The following is an 18,972-nucleotide window of genomic DNA, read 5'->3' on the forward strand; positions in this document are numbered from 1 at the left end:
GAAATATGGATGTAAAAAGCAAGACATAAATTCTCTACAATGACACTATAGAACAATTGAAGGGATGTGGCGCAGCATGGTAGCACGTTTGTTTTGGGTACAAAATGTCACAGATTTAAATCCTGTCATCTCTATCTATTACTGCTCCATTGAGCAGTAACGAGGAATCAATTGAAATCGATTCAAATGTACGGACTGATTCATTTTTATGAAACTATATAATTTATGTACTTTTTGTTTTTATTTTTCTTGCTTCCTATTTGTTTGATCTTTTAATTCTAATTTTATATTTAGGTAAGTCAATGCTCCTACAAATAAAATATTACCCATAAAGTCATAATTTTAAATAATGACTATATATTTTAGAAAAAAAAAAAAATTGATTGGACTCTTTATAGTTGTACCATTTGAAGATAAGTTATACACAGTAAAAAAAAAAATTGCATTAATATTTTATCTCAATTTTACTAATATTATACTTCAAAAAAAGAAAAAATTATATATATTTACTGACAAAAATATCGAGGGTTAAACAAACTTTTTCCCCTGAACTATGTTAAAGGTGACACTTACTTTCTAAACTAACAAATGTAACATATACCTCCTTTAAATTGATTGGTCGAATAAAATTACCCCTCGTCCCATCAGTAATTATATAGTTCTCAATATTTTTAGTACTTTTGCAGTTAAATCATCACAAAAAAAAAAAGACAGTTCGAACTAAAAAAAAGATATTTTTAATCAAAATATATAGAATGGTAGTTAATAAATAAGGAATTTCAATTAAAGTAATAAGTTAATAAAATAGATACACAATAAATATAATATACCCAATGATTCATATGCATATATATATATATATATATATGATACATGCTTAACCAGTTCATCGTATTTAGAAAGAAAAATGAATATTGATGGAACGAAAAATTATACTAACTGGATACTGATGGACCGACTTTTGAAATGGCATGGTATGGGAGTCCTTTCATTCTAGTAGACGGTGTTTCGAATTAAACGTATGATTTAGATGATATTTAATCATTATATTTAGAACGGTATTGTTTTGTTTAAACACAGTCACAGATCGTTCAAAAGTCCATCCGTAATATATATATATATATTTATAAAAAAATATTTATTTTAATTTTGAAATAATCATTTGATAATTATAATTAATTAGTAAAATTAATTAATTTAATTAATTAATTAACTATTGAATAATAGAATGCAATTAACATTACATTATGAATATTTATGAAAAAATTATTATATTAATATAACAACTGTATGTTTACAAATATAAAGAGAAAGAAAACCTAATATTTACCTTGGCCCCCTCATTGGTATGGTCCATGTTGTCATCATCTGGGGCACGACGGTCTTCCAGAGGCTGTGATGGGTTATTACTCGAAGCGTTGGGCTGTGACGGGCCAACAGTCGAGGCGTTGGCCTGCATCGACTTCATCATGCCCATCATGTCGACCATCATCTTCTCGAGTTGAAAATTTATAATAATGAAATTTATCGTTAACAAAAATTAGCGACAAAAAGTTGTGCACAAAGTTGTTGCTAAAAGGAATGCGTGATACATTATAGGGCTGACTTAGTGACATTAATTATTTGTTGTCATTATATTTAGGTTGTCACTATAGATGCGTCACTAATTATCCATAGTAACAGCTTTATGTATGATTTTCGTCACTAATAATTATGTTATGACAAGATCAAAATTATTATTATTTAATATAATATTTGCAATGATAATTTAAATCTATCATTTGATATTTTGTCACTAATATTATTTTCTTCAGAGAATGAGATATGCTTAATATAAATTCAATGGAATAAATTACTATAAATGCCATATAATATTTAATTAGTAGTATTTTATGAATATAACAAAAGTTTGTTAAATTTGATTGATAATTGGTATGTATGTATATATAGAGGATTGGGTTTAGCTTTATTTTGGACTAATTCTAGGTTGTCCAAAATTCATCCCTTGAAATTTTTGGAAAGGAAAAAAGATATATATATATGAAAAGGTATTAATTTAGTTTGTTAAATATGCCTAATTTTAATTTTAATACGATAACTATGTCCATTTTTGTTTAGGTCCAGTAACTTACGAAATTGCTTACTTTTAGTCCTCTGGCAGATTTTAGGACAATTTTACCCCTATGCAACTTTTGAAATGCAGTTTTAGTCCATATGCACTCATAGGGGTAAAATTGTCCTAAAATCTATTAGAGGACTAAAAGTAAGTAATTTCATAAGTTACTGGATCTAAACAAAAATGGACATAGTTATCGGACTAAAATTAAAATTAGGCATACTTAGCGGATTAAAATAATATTTCTCTCTCTCTCTATATATATAATCCACTCATGGGCAAATGGTTGTAAATTCCACACTTTAACCACATATAAGAGCATTAATTTTTATAGCAATTAAAGCATTCTCGATGCATGTATATAATATAAATTTTTTAATTAAATTAAAAAATTAAAGAAAAATAAATTAATATTGAAGTATTCATGAGTAGAAAATTACTAAAAAAAAGTTAATTTATTAGAGAAATGTATATATTGTGAATAAATAAACAGTGAACAATACAATTCCGATCCACTAACATACATAGGGCGGTGATTGACGGGTCCAATTCGAGATTTGCAATAAATGACTGTAATGTCTAAAAAATAGTAATTTTAACACAAAAAATTCTAATTTTTTAAAAAAAAATAAAATTCTCAATTCCTAGGTGTCTCGTGCAGGTCATGTGTTGAATTTCGATTAAATTAAGGTCTTTCGGACCAAAATTGTGATTTTTTTTTGTAAATTACAATCATTTAGTACGGATCAAGAATATATATTTGACCTAGATTGAAACTGTAACCACTCCTATGTTAGTGAACAAAAAAAGTCGTGCTATTTTGGTCCACTAACATGTGGATTTTGATAGTTTCAGTCTAGATCAATTTAAGATTTACAATAAATGACTAATAATATTGAAAAATGATAATTTTAATCCAAAAAATCTTAATTTGGTCCAGAAATTTAAAAATCCTCAAATTCTAAATATCACGTGCATGCCGTGTAACAATTATGATATTAGCGTCTATCTCGTGCTATAAATATATTTTTTTAAATACATATCGAGAGTAATTTAATAATACAAATTATATATTCAAATGTCAAAAAATGAATAAATATATTATCTTCAATTTAAATTTCCGTCCGAGGGCTTAACCAGCTTGTTAGAAATGCATCGATTTGACACCACAATCAAAACACAATATATTTAACTACTCGAAATATAGGAAAAAGTATTATTTTAGTCCGTAAGTCTGCCTAATTTTAATTTAAATCCGATAACTATGTCCATTTTTGTTTAGGTCCAGTAACTTACGAAATTGCTTACTTTTAGTCATCTGGCAGATTTTCGGACAATTTTACCCCTGCGCAACTTTTGAAAGGCAGTTTTAGTCCATATGCACTCATAGGGGTAAAATTGTCCGAAAATCTGTCAGATGATTAAAAGTAAGCAATTTCGCAAGTCACTGGACCTAAACAAAAATGAACATAGTTATCGGACTAAAATTAAAATTAGGTATACTTAGTGGACTAAAATAATACTTTTCCCCGAAATATATTCTGATTTTCATACGAAAATCTATACAAATTTGAAAACACATATTTTTCATTGAATACTGAAAATGAAATACATAAATAAATATATTTTTCTAGATGTATATGCTCTACTTCCTAGCAATTTTAATGTGTTAAATAATGCAATAAATCGTAACAATAATAATAATAATAATAAAAAACTTCAATTTAACTATTTTAGTTTTTTTTATAATTATTTAGCTATTTTAGTTAAAATCGTTGTATTATACAAATCTTGAACTTCCTGTGTTGTTTTGCATATAAATGTATTAATTAATATGTTTTACTTTTATTTATAATATTTTTAAAGAGTGAAAAATTATTTATTGTATGTAATAAAAAATAAAAAAGCTCATTTTATAAATTAAACTTCTTGATTTAATTCTATTCATATTTTTTCAAAATAATTAATTTAGTCAAATTGTTTCCAATCCAAACATGAATCTTATTTTGTATAATTATTTTTTAAATTGTTCTTTTACATATAATTGAAACGTAAATGAGAAATTAGTTAGTGCAACATATAAAAAATAATAATTTCTATTTATTATTTTGAAGTTAAACACTTATCATATTGAATAGAAGTATTTATTCATTTAAAGCTTCGATTTATTTTGCTCAATTTTTTAGGTTTTAAGTTAATTTATATGTATAATTAATATATATATAGCACAAATGTTAAAATCAGGGTAGTATTTATAATTTTTCAAACAACGAGAAGGCATTTGTAATTATATTAAATCTCAAGAGAAGTAATTTATTTACACTATTTTTTTAAGAAAAAGTATTATTTTAGTCCGCTAAGTATGCCTAATTTTAATTTTAGTCTAATAACTATGTCCATTTTTGTTTAGGTCCAGTAACTTATGAAATTGTTTACTTTTAGTCCTCTGGCAGATTTTCGGACAATTTTACCCCTATGCAACTTTTGAAAGGCAGTTTTAGTCTATATGCACTCATAGGGATAAAATTGTCCGAAAATCTGGCAAAGGACTAAAAGTAAGCAATTTCGTAAGTTACTGGACCTAAACAAAAATAGACATAGTTATCGGACTAAAATTAAAATTAGGCATACTTAGCGGACTAAAATAATACTTTTCTCTTTTTTTATAAGGGAATAATACTCGTTATTTATGCTTTTTTGTTAAATAGTTTTAAGGGAGTTAGTACTCCCCATTATAAATTTATTTTACTTACAAATTTTCTAATATAGAATGGACGAGGATCCCAAAAAGCTCGTCCCACCACAATATTGGTGGTTTAGAGAGAGAGAGAGAGAAAGGATAATTACACTTTCATCTCTTGAGAAAAAATTGGAAATTTGTGAAAAAATTATCCAGATAGTCCAGAAAAAATTTAAAAAAAATTAAATAAGTAAGTTATAATTATAGTTCATAAGGACATTTTGATTATTTTACCACATAAAATTGATGAAAACCTAACGAGTTGAGTTAATTGTTAGACGATTGGTAAATTTAAGAGGGTGTTGACGATTTTTCAAATTGAGATGGTGTATTTGTAATTATATTAAACCTTTAGGAGCTTTTTGTATATTCAAAAAAAAGGGAGGCTTTTTGTGATTTATCTAAACAATAAATAAATAAAATAGTTAGAAAATAAAGAAAGAAAAAAAAGGCGGTGTGCGACGTCGTATAGACGCTGTTGAATGTAATTTCTTGAGAAAAAAGACAGCAAGAGCTCAAAAACGCAGAAAAGCGAAGGAGCGGATTCATTCATCTGAATCATCACCAAGATTTCCTCTTTCGTATTGATTATTTCTTTCTAAGAATCGAGATCACGATGACGAAACAGCAAGCGAATTGGTCGCCTTACGACAACAATGGAGGGTGTGTATAAACCCTAATTTGATTTCTCATGTTCTAATTTGGATGCTGATGTGTGTTTGTGTGTGTCCGTGGTGTGATTTTTGTGTGCAGGACTTGTGTTGCAATTGCTGGAGCTGATTACTGTGTGATTGCGGCCGACACTCGGATGTCCACTGGCTACAGTATTCTTACTCGCGATTACTCCAAAATTAGTCAGCTGTAAATACCTGTTCTTTTCCTTCCCTTTTCATTTCTGTTTCTTCGAGTGTCTTTTTCTCTTGGTCTTTTGATAGGTGAATTTTTCCTCCAAGTAATTTTGAGGAGGAAGTGCGCTATTGGTTATTTTGTTCAAGTATGATATGTAGTACGTATCTGTTAATGAAGAAGAGATGGAACTAAAAATCTATTTTGGAAGTATCTCAAGAAAAGTTATGTGCTTGTGCTAAGAGAATCTATGAGAAAATATCTACTCTTTTCCCCATTGGATAAGGAGCTGATGTCCTTTTGTCTAATCAACTGTTTGGGGCTTAGCTCTAAACGACAAGGAGTTGTCATGATCTTATGTATTGATCTTTCTTCTAGATGTCTAAGTCACCTGGAGTTGGTTAGATAGATCCCAGGATTAAAAGATGTCAATGCAAAACATGCGGACGAAGCACATAACTCTTCAGCTTTGTTTTTAGTTGTTGGTTTTGCCATTGTTATTGCTGCAAGCAATTGAGAAATCAGTTTCTTTTTTAATCACTTTTGGACATTTTTTTGTCTTGCTCACGCGAAATGGTCTATCTAATGTGGCCTTGAGCTTGTAAGAAGCTGGACCCTTGAATATTGAATGGGTTTGCAAGGATGAACATTGTCAAAACAATAGAGAAGCCCACCTGAGATATGACCTTAAGATCTGCAATCATGTATCATATGTGCGTTGGTTCAATTTGGAACACATCTCTTGCTCATTTTTGGTACTGACTTATGTACCTTATTGAAGTAATGCCAATTATGTCTTTTATGAAGTTAATGAGATACTAGTGGAGTAGCTTATTACAGAAGTAGAACATTGAAGTTTCATTTGCAGCATGAAGTTTGGAGCTGGGTTCAACATGGAATTCCATCTCATACATGTTTCCATGCCAGTTTAAGTTCTTTTGTTTCAAATCATATCTGTGACCCATGACCTCTTTCCTTATGAATCCTAAATGCGTTCTGCTGTTTTTGATTTCTTTGCTCAAAAAAGTTATGCACGTTTTTTACCCTCACAGAGAGAAGTCCTTTTTATTTTTCTTTTTTTCGTTCACTTCCTAAAATCCAACCTCTATACATCTCAATTACTCATGGTGGCTTGCCAGGGATGTAAAATTTATACCCTTTATATTCAGTGTGGATAATCTTATTCTATTGTAATGCAAGCTGTTGTTTATTTGAATATGTAGAGCGGACAAATCCGTGATGGCCTCTTCAGGTTTTCAGGCTGATGTGAGAGCTCTGCAAAAAGTCTTGGCAGCAAGACATTTGGTGAGTTGTTGAAACAATTAATAGGCGGCCATGGCTTAACTTTTTGGTTATTGTCCTCCAGATCCCTCACTTCTCCATCTTTGTCACTCTGGGTGTTTTTGCCTATATGTGTTATACTAGCTGTAGGGGCTTGCAACTTTGTTCTCGTAATCAATAAATGTGTCTTCTGATTTGGTCTATTTTATGGCACTTGGCACTTTATTCATCAATACCAAGGTCACTTATTTCTTTGGGTCAGATGACGACAAATGCATGGCCTGCCCAGTGTGGACTTTTTTTAATTTTTAATTTTATTACATGATGCTGTATACAGCCATTTTGTTCGAAAAACCTTTCTGGTGCTTTGAATTTTTCGAAACTTGATTGCTGTTTCTTTTTCCTCTTATGTGTTATTTTCTTCTTGCTGAGTGATGCAAGTAATATTCTGCAGACGGAATGGTGAAAGATCTCATGTACAAAATTCTTGTAAAAGATGCCATCTATTAGTACTAGACTTTTAAAAGTATCATCCATGAAACCTGACCTGTTGTATTTATATTTCTCAAAACTGATGCATAAATTTAATTCGTTGTTTGACTTCTAGATTTATCAGCATCAACATAACAAGCAAATGAGCTGTCCTGCAATGGCTCAATTGCTATCTAACACCCTGTACTACAAACGTTTCTTCCCCTATTATGCTTTCAATGTCTTGGGTGGCCTTGACAATGAAGGTAAGTCTGGTTATTCGGTTGCATATTAGTAAAAATATTTCTGGTAATTCATTGATCCTTTGTTTTTCTAAAAACCTGAAGGAAAGGGCTGTGTCTTCACATATGATGCTGTTGGATCTTATGAAAGGGTGGGATACAGCTCTCAAGGTTCTGGTGCTACTCTTATCACACCCTTTTTGGACAACCAGTTGAAGTCTCCAAGTCCTCTTTTATTACCTGCAAAGGTTTGGTCTAGACAACACTCCTTTTGGAGAATTCATTTGTGCCATCATATTTCTTTCCAGAATATTTTGATAAGAAGTGATTACATGCAGGATGCGGTTACTCCACTTTCAGAGTCCGAAGCCATTGACTTGGTGAAAACTTGTTTTGCATCAGCGACAGAAAGAGACATATACACGGTTAGTTTGTTTTCTCTTCTATTCCAATTGGTATGACTTAACTAAAAAATATTCCTGTCCAAATGTCATTATGCTTTTACCAATTGATGTTCAGTTATTGGAGAACCTCTCCTTACAAATTTGATGCTTGCTCCAGCTTGATAACATTTTCTCTTTGAAATATAAGGGCAAAACCTGATTATTGAACCCCTGCAATCTCTTGTTGTCAATTGATTCGAGTGTGTGGGTAGCTTTCCCTTGCATGTTTGGAGCATTTTTCCTGTTTGAGCCAGCTACTTTGTACTGTTGTTCCTCATCAATGTCAGAATGTGATGTGTACTTGGAAAAAGTTGCGCTACCCATCTCTGCAAATTGTTGCGGATGTCCAATTATGCCAGAAAGGCACTAAATATAATGCATCTATCTACTGCTCGGTGCAAATGAATACCCTGCAACTACATATGTTTTTGATCAATTTCACATATTGGCATGCATGTTTGTCCAATTTTTTGATATGATGCATGTCGGTACCTGTTACCCATTTGCCCTACCAATTACTTCCAGTTATGTCATTACATTACGAAAGAAGCAAGATCTCAGTTACCCCACACACTATCTCTTGTAAAAAGATTGACCATGCTAGCATCAGTATTGTGGATTCATATTCTTTTATGTAATTAGGATGATAACCTTCAATTCTCTGACAAACAGTTTTAGATGTGTAAGCCCTGACCATACTAAACTCCCACCTGTCTCCATTCTTATGTACCTGCCCTTATTTTTTTTTACAGGGAGACAAGCTTGAGATAGTCATATTGAATGCCAGTGGTCTACGTCGTGAGTATATGGAGCTCCGAAAAGATTAGTCCTTGTTCCCTGTTTCTTCTACCTCAGCTGTCCAGCATGCCTGCTTGGGGTAGTTTGCTGGATTATTTGTGTTCTCAGGGCTCATCAGCTACATTTTTCTTTTTACCTCTGATCGGATCTGCTTTTGCTTAGATCTTTGTCTGTGGTATATGTAAGAATTGCTGATTCATAATCAGATTTCTTGAAATTTTTTAAACCATTACGTTATGAAGGTCACATTTTAATCCATAGGTATTAATTCTTACTCTTTTCATTCTAAAAGAAAATTTATACCAAATTGAAAAAATAGTTTCGATGAGTGTTTAGGGAAATGCTACTATTCTTCTTTTTTCCTGTTTTCAATTGAATTTTTAGCTAACAACCTTGGCTACTTAATGTAAATGTAAATTACAATAAGCTCTGCATGGGTTGCTATAATTATAGATATTTTTTTATTATTTAAAAAAATTACAAATGCCTTTTACAAATATTTTTATAATGGACTATTATGAGGAAGTATTTATTAAATGATTGTTAATTTTAAGAGGATATATATAATTTTTCAAACAATAAGGGATAATTGTAATTATTGTAAATTTTAAAAGAGTTTGTTGTAATTCATCTTTTAATCTAATGAACAAATAACAGACAAGAATACGATTTCCCATTATATGAATCTGAATTGTCTCAATATTCATTTAATATATAGGGTCAGAATTTCCTTCCTATCTTTATTGATGATTGCAGATGCTGAGCTGAATCAAAGACTGTTCTCTGATGCCCATCCCTTCTTCTCCAACGCCAACCTCAAAGCCTGTACAGATTCACCAACATTCCTCTGTTACTACCACCACATAAGTCCATGTATTATTACATCCAAAAAACTCCAAAAATTTCCATTCACCTTGATCCTCTTCCTATTTATGTCAAAGTCGAAATTCCCAAAACGCGAAGCTGATCGGTACTGCACGATGGGTTTCTTGCCCGGTGGAAACCAGAACTCGACATCATCCACAAACTGAGATCAAACACACATGCACACAGACACAATGACAAGAAGGTAAGAAACATCGACAACCACTATTCATGTGTTTACGCTTACCCCCATGATTGGGCTTTCGTATTCCACTCGGACATAGTCGTCCCTCTTCTCCGCTATTTTTGGTGTGAAGTTGTCTGGTTTTGTTGATTTGATCTGTACCACAGTGTTGTAAATCAGCTTCATTTTGAGTTTTAGAAGCTAAGTCTGTATGTGTGTGCGCGTGAAGATTTTACCACTTGAAGTAACTCTTCCATGGCTTGTTCTCTGCTCACTGGCTTTTTACTTCCACGCCCCTCCTCAGGATTGTAATTCCTGATAAACATTACATCAAGATCGTTCTTACATGGTATTATAGTATTATCCAATTAGACGACGACACCAACACTATACTGCCATTATCCTCGTATGTATATCATCATCACTCTCTCTGTATATATATTATATTCATCCTCTTATAAATATAAATACAAAATTATATATAAGGATGTTAAATAAAGTGCAAAATTAAAAATTTATGTAATTTTTCTGTTGATGGTATCATTTTTCGTCCAAATTCTAATAGAAGGGAATGAAGTGAATATGGAGAATTTTCGAAAAGAGTGTACTCTAATGGTTAAACTTCTTTGGGGAAAAATATAATTTTATATTTTTAAAAGGATATTAAGTGTAATTAACGCTATAGCATATAAATCAGAAAGGATATCAATGTAATTATTCCAAAAATATAAGTTAATGTTTATTTGTCCTCATTTTTCACGTGTTTTTGGCTTAAAAAAAAAGAGTGCAAAAAGTAAGATTAGTAATTGGCGAGCTTTGACTTTAGCTATCATCTAAAGGAAAAAGTGGCCCAACTCTAATGGAAAAGAAAATCATTTCACACTATATATAGTGTCTGTGAAGTCCCACCGTCCAAACTATCTATCCCCCACCCCCACCCCCACCCCCACCCCCTTTGGATTTAATTACACAAAACAAATTTCTGACTCAAGACTAAAAGAAAGAAGAAGTAGGGAAATTTTTTACTCAAATCAAATTTGGCCCAACTCGAACTAAATCAACAACAACATGATAAGTGTGTTATTAGTACATATCCCTGAAGGGTATACTAATCGGACGACAGAAATATTACATTTATCGTATAATTAATTGGATCAGAACCAATTTGAATTAGAATTTACAGGTAGGAGATTTACCAGGGGGGAGCATAGTGTGTGAGATCACTGATATTCTCAGAAGTTGAAACACAGTTGTTGGTGGCAGGGCACAAAGCCAATCCACCCGGATTTTTCTGCACCCCCAAGTAATTTGGTTTTGTCCCACTGCATCACAATTACAATTAGAAAAATGGGTTCAAGAATCCAATGGAATTGAGCCAAACTAGCATTCATCAGTCATCAATACTTGGGAATCAGAAATCAAGAAAATGTTATCCCAAGTTGTCCCATTTCCCAAAATACCAAAAGAAACAAGTGAGAATTGAGAGTGGTGGAAAAGGGATAAGGATAATGAGGTGGGCATTCGAAAACGCTCAAAGGAAAACACTTGAAAACTCAAACAACCTAAAGTGGAAAATGGCTCCAAGAACTGCAACTTCACTGCACCTCAACATTATTTCCCTGCACACAAACAAGACTAATGTTTTACTCTTCATTACCATAATAATGGGTTTTCTTTTGTAGAACAAGAAATAGATTGAAGAAGCAAAATGGTGAATGGCATATATATATATATATGTGTGTGTGTTGGGGGTGGGGGGGGGGGGGGAGTCATACCTGCGGCCCTTGGGGTGGGTGGTTTGAATGGGTGGCTCATCCTCTTGGTGGTGAGATAGGATAGAGAGTTTGAAGAGGGGGTTTAAGGAAGATTTGGGGTTTGTTTTGTAGGTTTTGTGAGTGTAGAAATGGGTACTGGAGGATGCCATTGAAGCCATTTCTCAAACCCAATTCTGCTTTCCTCTTTCTGTGTGTGTGTCTGTGTGTGTTTAGGTCCACTTTGGAGCAACTGAAAATGGGGCTTTATAGTGGTGCCTGTCTGATTGGAGTGGGAGGGGGCACTTGTACACACACACGCGCGCATTTTAATTTTTATGTAGTGCTCTAAATATTAAATTGAATTTACGATGAATTACAATCAATTTCTTTAAGATTTAATATAATTATAAATACTTTTTTATTATTTAAAAAATTACTAATATCTTTTTAATTTTAACAGTTATCTAAGAGTTAATCAAATCCATTACTTTTCGTTAATTTTTTATTCAAATTTTGTGATAACCGATCAAAATATCATTTTGAACTATAATTATAATTCTGGGTTAAAAGCAGACACTTCCCAACATTTGGGTCATTTTGCTCTTTACCCTCTAACTGTATTTTTTTACGTCACCTCCCAACATTTTCACTATGTTTGTTTTCATTTTCCAACTTATTTGAAACATACCCAATATTTACCATCATTCAAAAAGACCTTATATAGGTGTTTTTAACTGTTCTAACATAAAAATATACATATATATACATACATATATACATAAATATATATAAAAAAGACATGATTTGACAATAAATAGTAATTTTTGTCTCTCAAAATACAACATTAAACATATAATACTTATTTTAAATTATCTCCAAAGATATGATTTGACAGTGAATAGTAATTTTTGTCTCCCAAAATACAATATTAAATATATAATACTTATTTTAAATTATCTCCAAAACCAAATCCAAACATACATACTATCTCTAACACACATTTATTTATTTTTGTTTTTCTCTTTCTATTTCCACAAAACACAACAAAACACTTAGAAAACGAATCCAAACACTATGTTTATTTTTCTAGCACTTTGCCCTATTTGTCACTTTTCAAGGAATAAAGTAGGAACATTTCAACTATATTAAGACACGTGCTTTTGATGAATTTAAATTGGGGTAAAATTGTAATTTCATGCCCTAAATTGAAAAAAAAATATATTAGAAAAATCAGAAGAGGTGTGGTCGGGGCCGAAGGTGGTGAGTGAGGGATGAAAAAGTTGTAATGGTGAAGGTGGTCGGCAATGGCGAATGTAGTGACATTGTTTTTTTACTTTTCTTTTTTTGATAAAGAAGACCCATTTATGAAGAAGGTGGCTGCAGTTGCTAAGGAGGGTTGTTGTTGCGAAGGTGGTGGTGCAGCCATTGGAGGTGGGTGTCGATGGGCAGCCACGAAGGAGGTAGGCAATGGCTTGGACGGCGGAGGAGTTGCACAATGATAGGTTTTTGGCTTTTTTTTTAATTTATTTTTATTTTTAAAAATTGATGTGTGAAATTATGATTTTACGCAACCCTAATTCGTCCAAATATGCGTACATCCCACACAACGGAATATTTCAATTAGATTTGCCTCAAATGAAAAAAAAAATAATTGAGGGGCAAAGTGCTACAAAAATAAAAGGTTAGGAGGTGAATTGCAAAAAAAAAAAACAATTGGGGGCAAAGTTCAAAACAACCCAAATATTGGGAGGTGTCTGCTTTTAACCTTATAATTTTACTTATTTTTTTATAATTTTCTAAAATTCTTTTATGGATTAAGGAGATAATCTTTTTATAATGTTTTACTTTATTAAAAAAAATACAAACAAAATTGACAATTTCAGATTTTTACTCAAAAATTACATGATTTCATCAACTATGAGGAAAATATTTATAATTTTTCAAATAATAAAAGAATATTCATAATTATAGCAAATTTTATTAGAGCCTAATCTATTTATCCTTAAATTTAAAATTGTCGTTAGAATTAAGCATTGATAAATGCAAGTTGAGTTCGATAAGCTTCCTGTCCTCTTTATTGATTAAGAAGAAAAGTGTTGGGAACTTAATGTGTCATGCCCACTTCAAAGAATTCAAATTTTGTATTGAATCTTGTTTAAAATTTTGTATTTAAATTTGTGCATATATGTCTTTGTGCAAGTGGTTAGATTTAGTTGGTAGGATTAGGCGCTTAATTATGATTATTAGTTAGCTAAACATGAGTGTAATAATATCAAAGAAAGAGATTAAGAACATAGGTGTCTTAACATGTATGCATCCGCCATCAAGACTTACCCAAGTTTTCTAAGAGTATTCCAACATCTTATGTATACTTAATTAATACTTGAAACAGAAGATTTTTCAATAGAATAAACTGAAAGAAAAGGCTCAGCCTTCTCACGTAGGCCTTTAGCTTCAGACAGCCATTCACCAAATTATTGCCTCAATCCTCATTTTGCTTCCCAGATTTTTAGGGGCAACAAGTTGGAAGGGAAGGATTCAAAGGGTAAAGTAAGGCAGACAAAAATGTGAAATCATTTGCGGACACCTACCAATTCGACGTCATACACTAGCCATGAGTTTGGGGGAACATTTTCGCCTGCTCCATGCTTCCCATAACTGCACAATACATAAGAAAACGTTAGGTTTAAGAAATTTATGTCATATTTGCAGCAAAAGTAGTTTGGCAAATGAGAGGCGGAAAAGGTTCAGAGCATACCCCATAGATGGTGGGATGATTAGCCTTCTCTTGTCACCGACATGCATACCTGACCATATCACATGTTAAGATTAAGGTTAGAACTCCGGGGATGGTTATTGAATGTGAAGAAAATATGAGATGTAAAAGAGTAATGCATGAAGACTATGTATTGGTTTAAAATATATCTACCATCGATCCCAATGTTCCATCCACTGATAATTTCTTCATCACCTGAACAAGGATAGAATGGTGTAAGATGTAAGTAAAACATATCAACAAAGACTCAAGTAACAATTGTGAGGAAGGGTCAGTGACAACATGATGTAGCGAAAAGACACTAATTTGTACCTAACCGGAACTTGCAGGCAGTTTTGCCCACATTTGAGTCGAAAATATGACCACTCTCCTTCAGCATAGCAGTGTAATAAATCTTCACCTGAATCAAGGTTCATTTATTTACTCATAAGTGCATGATCATAAATATATCAAGACCAAAATGAAAATATTATCATATGTGACCAGGTTGACATAAATATACCTTTTTGCCAGCAGCAGCAGCTTTTCCATCTCTTGGTCCATTTACCATCTCTTCAATAATCAACCCATTAGATAAGGTCCTCTTTTGAATTGGCTCTGCTATTTTAGTCTGATCCTCATCTTTCATGATTGTGTTCTGTTGATTATCGCTCGTATTAGGCAAACCCATCTTCAAGTCTCCCTCATCTTGAGTTTTCTTCTTCTTCATCTTTTTCTTAATTTTCTTCTCAGGTTGACCAACATTAGCAGGTAACTCAGATTTTATGTCGAAAATGCTGCAAGTGGAAATTTCTGTTTATAAAACCACATTACTAGAAAATGCAAGTAATTGCTGCTGCTTAAGATTCCCTCATCCACAAAGAAGAGCGGATAAGATAATAATACTAACTCATCGCTGTGCTGATCCTGATCTCCATCTGCTGCTGGCAGATCCTTTATTATGGTGTCAACATGCAGTAAATCCTGCTCCAATTTATTACCTTCATCAACTTTGTGAAATTCCATGCCAATTCCTTCTGTGCTTGCCCCTTCCAAGAGAAGCTTTTTCCTTCTCTTCTTTGCTTTTTTGCAATTCTCAGAGCTCAATTCTGGAGGAGGCACCGACTGACTGGCTCCAACTTCTCTGCTTGAGTATGTATTATATGATGAAAGCCAATTAAGGATTTATGACGAGAATTGTCAATGGAGAAGAGACTTAAGCATATAATTGTCACACAAGCATAAAAATGCACCATGAGCTGGCCATTATTAACAGGTCAAAGAAACAATGTTCTTACAGTTTTGTAGAGACTTCAACTTCATGCTCTTTATCTTCTCTGAGAATGCTATGGTCATCACTCTCAACTTCACATGATTTCTCCTCATTAGAGCATGCTTTTCTCTTTCTTTTCGGTTTTGCACTATTCACACCACAGGAAAGCAGAAAATAATCAATGGCAAGTAACACACACATAAGAGTGGTTTACAAAGTTGTGTATGTATAATTCATTCTGAAGTTCTTCACATGGCTGGACTGGAGGACAACTGACTAAAATCACACATGAAATGTTAATGCAGAGATGACAATTTATGCTAGATTACCTCTCTGGTTTGCCATTTATATCTTCTGGATCAATCTTTTCCTTTGATTTACTGCCACATTTACCATCATTGCTCGACTTATCGCCCATTTTTGTTGTTGCCTGAGCAATATTTTCTCCAACACCATCCAAAGTTGTCTTTGCAGCTTTTTTACTCTTAAAAACTGATAAAAGGTAGCCATCTTCATCTTCACTTTCACGTGAAATAGTGTCATCATCTGACTCAACCACTTGGAACTTCTTCTTAAGTCGCTTACCATGATCTTTTCTGTTCTTCAGCTTATCATTTTCTGGCACCGTCTCATCCATAAATAAAAGAAACACATATTTTCAGAAACTAAAGTGAAATATCAGGATGTCTTCATAGTTTTATAGTTGATGATAAACAATAACACAAACCATAAAAAAGGATCAAGAAAGTTCATTTAACAAGATTGAAGGCAACAACATAAGATTTAATAAGCATCTTCCGATTCAACAGCGCATAATTGTGACAAGGTTCTCCAATAATTTATGGCTCATACCTAAACATGACATACATTAGAAATTTGACAAACTACATTAATACCATCCAGCACGAACATCCAATTATAATAACAAAAATTGAGTCTTGGGTGCCTGCGAGCATACCTTTGCTGCTTGAAACAGGGGATGGTGAATAACCTTCCGATTCTTCGTCATCAATGAAACTATCCTCATATTTATCATCCTCACTACAGTAACTAGATCCCTCTGTCTGGGAATTTTCAATATCCACCCCATATGATTCTCTATTGGGTCAAAGTAAAGGAAACCTAGAACTTTGAACATAAATACTAAATATAAGCTTGATTACAATAAAGCAGCAGTTTCCCACCAAGAGAAATCTGCATAAGCATGATAAAGTACTGTGGCCATGAAAACCATCATTGCATTTCAAGATATAAATATTAATAAATGGTCAGTAAAGCAAATCACAGAATAACTTTGTGAGACCATCATAAGAATTACAGAGGATGAGTAAGTAAAAAAGGATACGTATCACTATGGGGATTTGACTGCTGACTTTGTCGGACATAATAGCCAGTAAGGTAGACACTTCGAGGGCCAATAACAGAAAATACCACATCATCTGCCTCCTCAAATTCCAAATCTAAATGGCATGATTCTGTTTGGTTGGGCAGCAAGGCGCAGAGTAAAACTGGACTTCTTTTACCCACATTGCACTGCACTATACTCTTCTTGGTTGCATCACTAATACCCAGTGTCGCCTAAAAAATAAATCACAGCATATGCTAAAAATTGGAGCCTCCATAAACTTTAACACTAAATTACACAGAAAAATAAAATCTAAGGCTGGATATGAAGTAAGCAATCTTCCCATCATTAACATCGCCAACCTAGATCTCCAAGGAGCCTTTTTTCTCTTAGCAGATAAACAAGAAACCAATTCAAAAGTAAAAATTCTTCTTCTACTAATTGAAAATTCACTCAAGTCCAATGGGCATTACGTCCTTAATTTACTACTGCTACAAAATAAAGCGTGATACAACAAACAATACATTACAGTATCACCATTCAAATGCAAAGCAAGTAAATTTTTACTTGCTTTCTGGGTTATTAAAAAATATTACCTGGGAGATTCGGAGCCTTCCTCTAGCCTTTTCACAAGAATGAGTGATAGGCTTTCCGGGTTTCACTTCAATGCCTGAAACACATCGACGAATTTAGTGTACACACACAATTCTGTCAATCCATATAAACGAAATCCAACATTAAAATTAAGTATTTCTAATCTGTAAATAACAAGATATCAAACTTGAACAAAATGAAATAATTCAATTTTCAGACAGACGGGCCGGAAAACACACAATCTCGAGACAACGCACACGCTAGTAGAGAAGGGCTCACCCCAGAAAGCCATTCCTACTGGTAGAAAAATTCAAGCTTCGGGATTTTTCAAATGTAACGATAGTTGCTTAGTACTTCTCCCTCTCTTTTGAAGGAGGGAGAGAGAGAGAGAGGTTTAGGGTTTATTCGTTCAAAATCTTTAAACCCTACACGTTATATAGTTGCTGTACAGCGGGAGTCGAACAGCCGATTTATGTGTATGTATATGTCGCGCTAATTACAATTTATGACCGTCACTTTCCAAATTATTCAGTTTCAGTCCTTTAAATTTAATACTTACTCAAGTAAGTCCTCAACTTTTTCAATATTTAACAAATTCAACCTTATTACTTTTTTTGTTTATTTTCAAAACTAAACACCCAAGGGTAGGGGAAGCTTGTCGGGGTCCTCATCCCTTCTTTATTGAAATTTAAATAACAGCTATCGCAACAAACTTATAAAGGAGGATTACTACTCCTTTACATTGTAACAGTTTCTTTTAGAAACATCATGTTTTGTATTTTTTCTCCCATCTTCTTTTGGTTCGCCTCGTCCAAGTTCTTGGACCACAAGAGTTACTACTTGTAATCTAGTATTATTGCCATCGTCATCACACTTTTCATGTTTGGTGAATAATATATATATTTTTAATTTAAAAAATTACATCTAGTACCCATGAAATTTGTTATATCTAATAAATAAATTTCATCATCAACCCAAATTCACCAAAGTTATTGATATTAGTAAAAGAAAAATTAAATAAAAATTTATATTTACCCTTGACTGACTTATTGTCGGTCGAATAATTCTTTCTCTAACCAAATTATCCTTATAATGAGAAACTATACTTCCTCAGAAAAAATATTAGTTTACTTAGAGTAAGTGAGTAATAAGCCAATAGAGAATAAATATAAATTTTCATTCAATTTTTTTGCTAATACCAGCAAATACACGTTAATATTACTTTCGTATTCAAGTAATGTTTTGTATTTATTTCTCTATTATGTT

The 18,972-nt window shown here is 32.6% G+C and overlaps 3 protein-coding genes across 4 annotated transcripts; 1 reads left to right on the forward strand and 2 right to left on the reverse strand.

Moving 5' to 3' along the window:
• The first annotated feature begins 5,343 nt into the window (after nucleotides 1-5,343).
• LOC105173227 (proteasome subunit beta type-1) lies at nucleotides 5,344-9,193 on the forward strand. Its single transcript, XM_011094907.3, has 7 exons — nucleotides 5,344-5,519; nucleotides 5,610-5,717; nucleotides 6,926-7,007; nucleotides 7,591-7,720; nucleotides 7,802-7,944; nucleotides 8,035-8,121; nucleotides 8,892-9,193. The coding sequence occupies exons 1-7, from the start codon at nucleotides 5,473-5,475 to the stop codon at nucleotides 8,964-8,966; spliced, it is 672 nt and encodes a 223-aa protein (XP_011093209.1). The 5' UTR covers nucleotides 5,344-5,472; the 3' UTR covers nucleotides 8,967-9,193.
• Nucleotides 9,194-9,593: 400 nt separating this feature from the next.
• On the reverse strand, nucleotides 9,594-11,996 carry LOC105173228 (DUF1499 family protein). The gene is made up of 7 exons (XM_011094908.3): nucleotides 11,761-11,996; nucleotides 11,548-11,604; nucleotides 11,182-11,307; nucleotides 10,222-10,300; nucleotides 10,049-10,141; nucleotides 9,851-9,964; nucleotides 9,594-9,760 (listed from the first exon to the last, which is right to left on the reverse strand). The coding sequence occupies exons 1-7, from the start codon at nucleotides 11,916-11,918 to the stop codon at nucleotides 9,707-9,709; spliced, it is 681 nt and encodes a 226-aa protein (XP_011093210.1). The 5' UTR covers nucleotides 11,919-11,996; the 3' UTR covers nucleotides 9,594-9,706.
• Nucleotides 11,997-14,078: 2,082 nt separating this feature from the next.
• Nucleotides 14,079-18,156, reverse strand: LOC105173229 (peptidyl-prolyl cis-trans isomerase FKBP43). Of its 2 annotated transcripts, none has more exons than XM_011094910.3 (12): nucleotides 17,986-18,156; nucleotides 17,709-17,782; nucleotides 17,113-17,345; nucleotides 16,726-16,865; nucleotides 16,097-16,385; nucleotides 15,793-15,915; nucleotides 15,405-15,638; nucleotides 15,018-15,291; nucleotides 14,828-14,915; nucleotides 14,669-14,710; nucleotides 14,498-14,546; nucleotides 14,079-14,397 (listed from the first exon to the last, which is right to left on the reverse strand). In XM_011094910.3, exons 1-12 carry the CDS (start codon nucleotides 17,996-17,998, stop codon nucleotides 14,313-14,315), a joined length of 1,644 nt encoding a protein of 547 aa, XP_011093212.1. In that variant the 5' UTR covers nucleotides 17,999-18,156; the 3' UTR covers nucleotides 14,079-14,312. The 2 variants fall into 2 exon arrangements, with proteins under 2 accessions (XP_011093212.1, XP_011093211.1); XM_011094909.3 differs by having other exon boundaries at nucleotides 15,405-15,641.
• Nucleotides 18,157-18,972: the final 816 nt, after the last annotated feature.

This window comes from Sesamum indicum, linkage group LG11 (genome assembly GCF_026168435.1).
Source record: "Sesamum indicum cultivar Baizhima isolate 11 linkage group LG11, ASM2616843v1, whole genome shotgun sequence".
In the NCBI taxonomy this organism is placed as follows: domain Eukaryota; kingdom Viridiplantae; phylum Streptophyta; class Magnoliopsida; order Lamiales; family Pedaliaceae; genus Sesamum; species Sesamum indicum.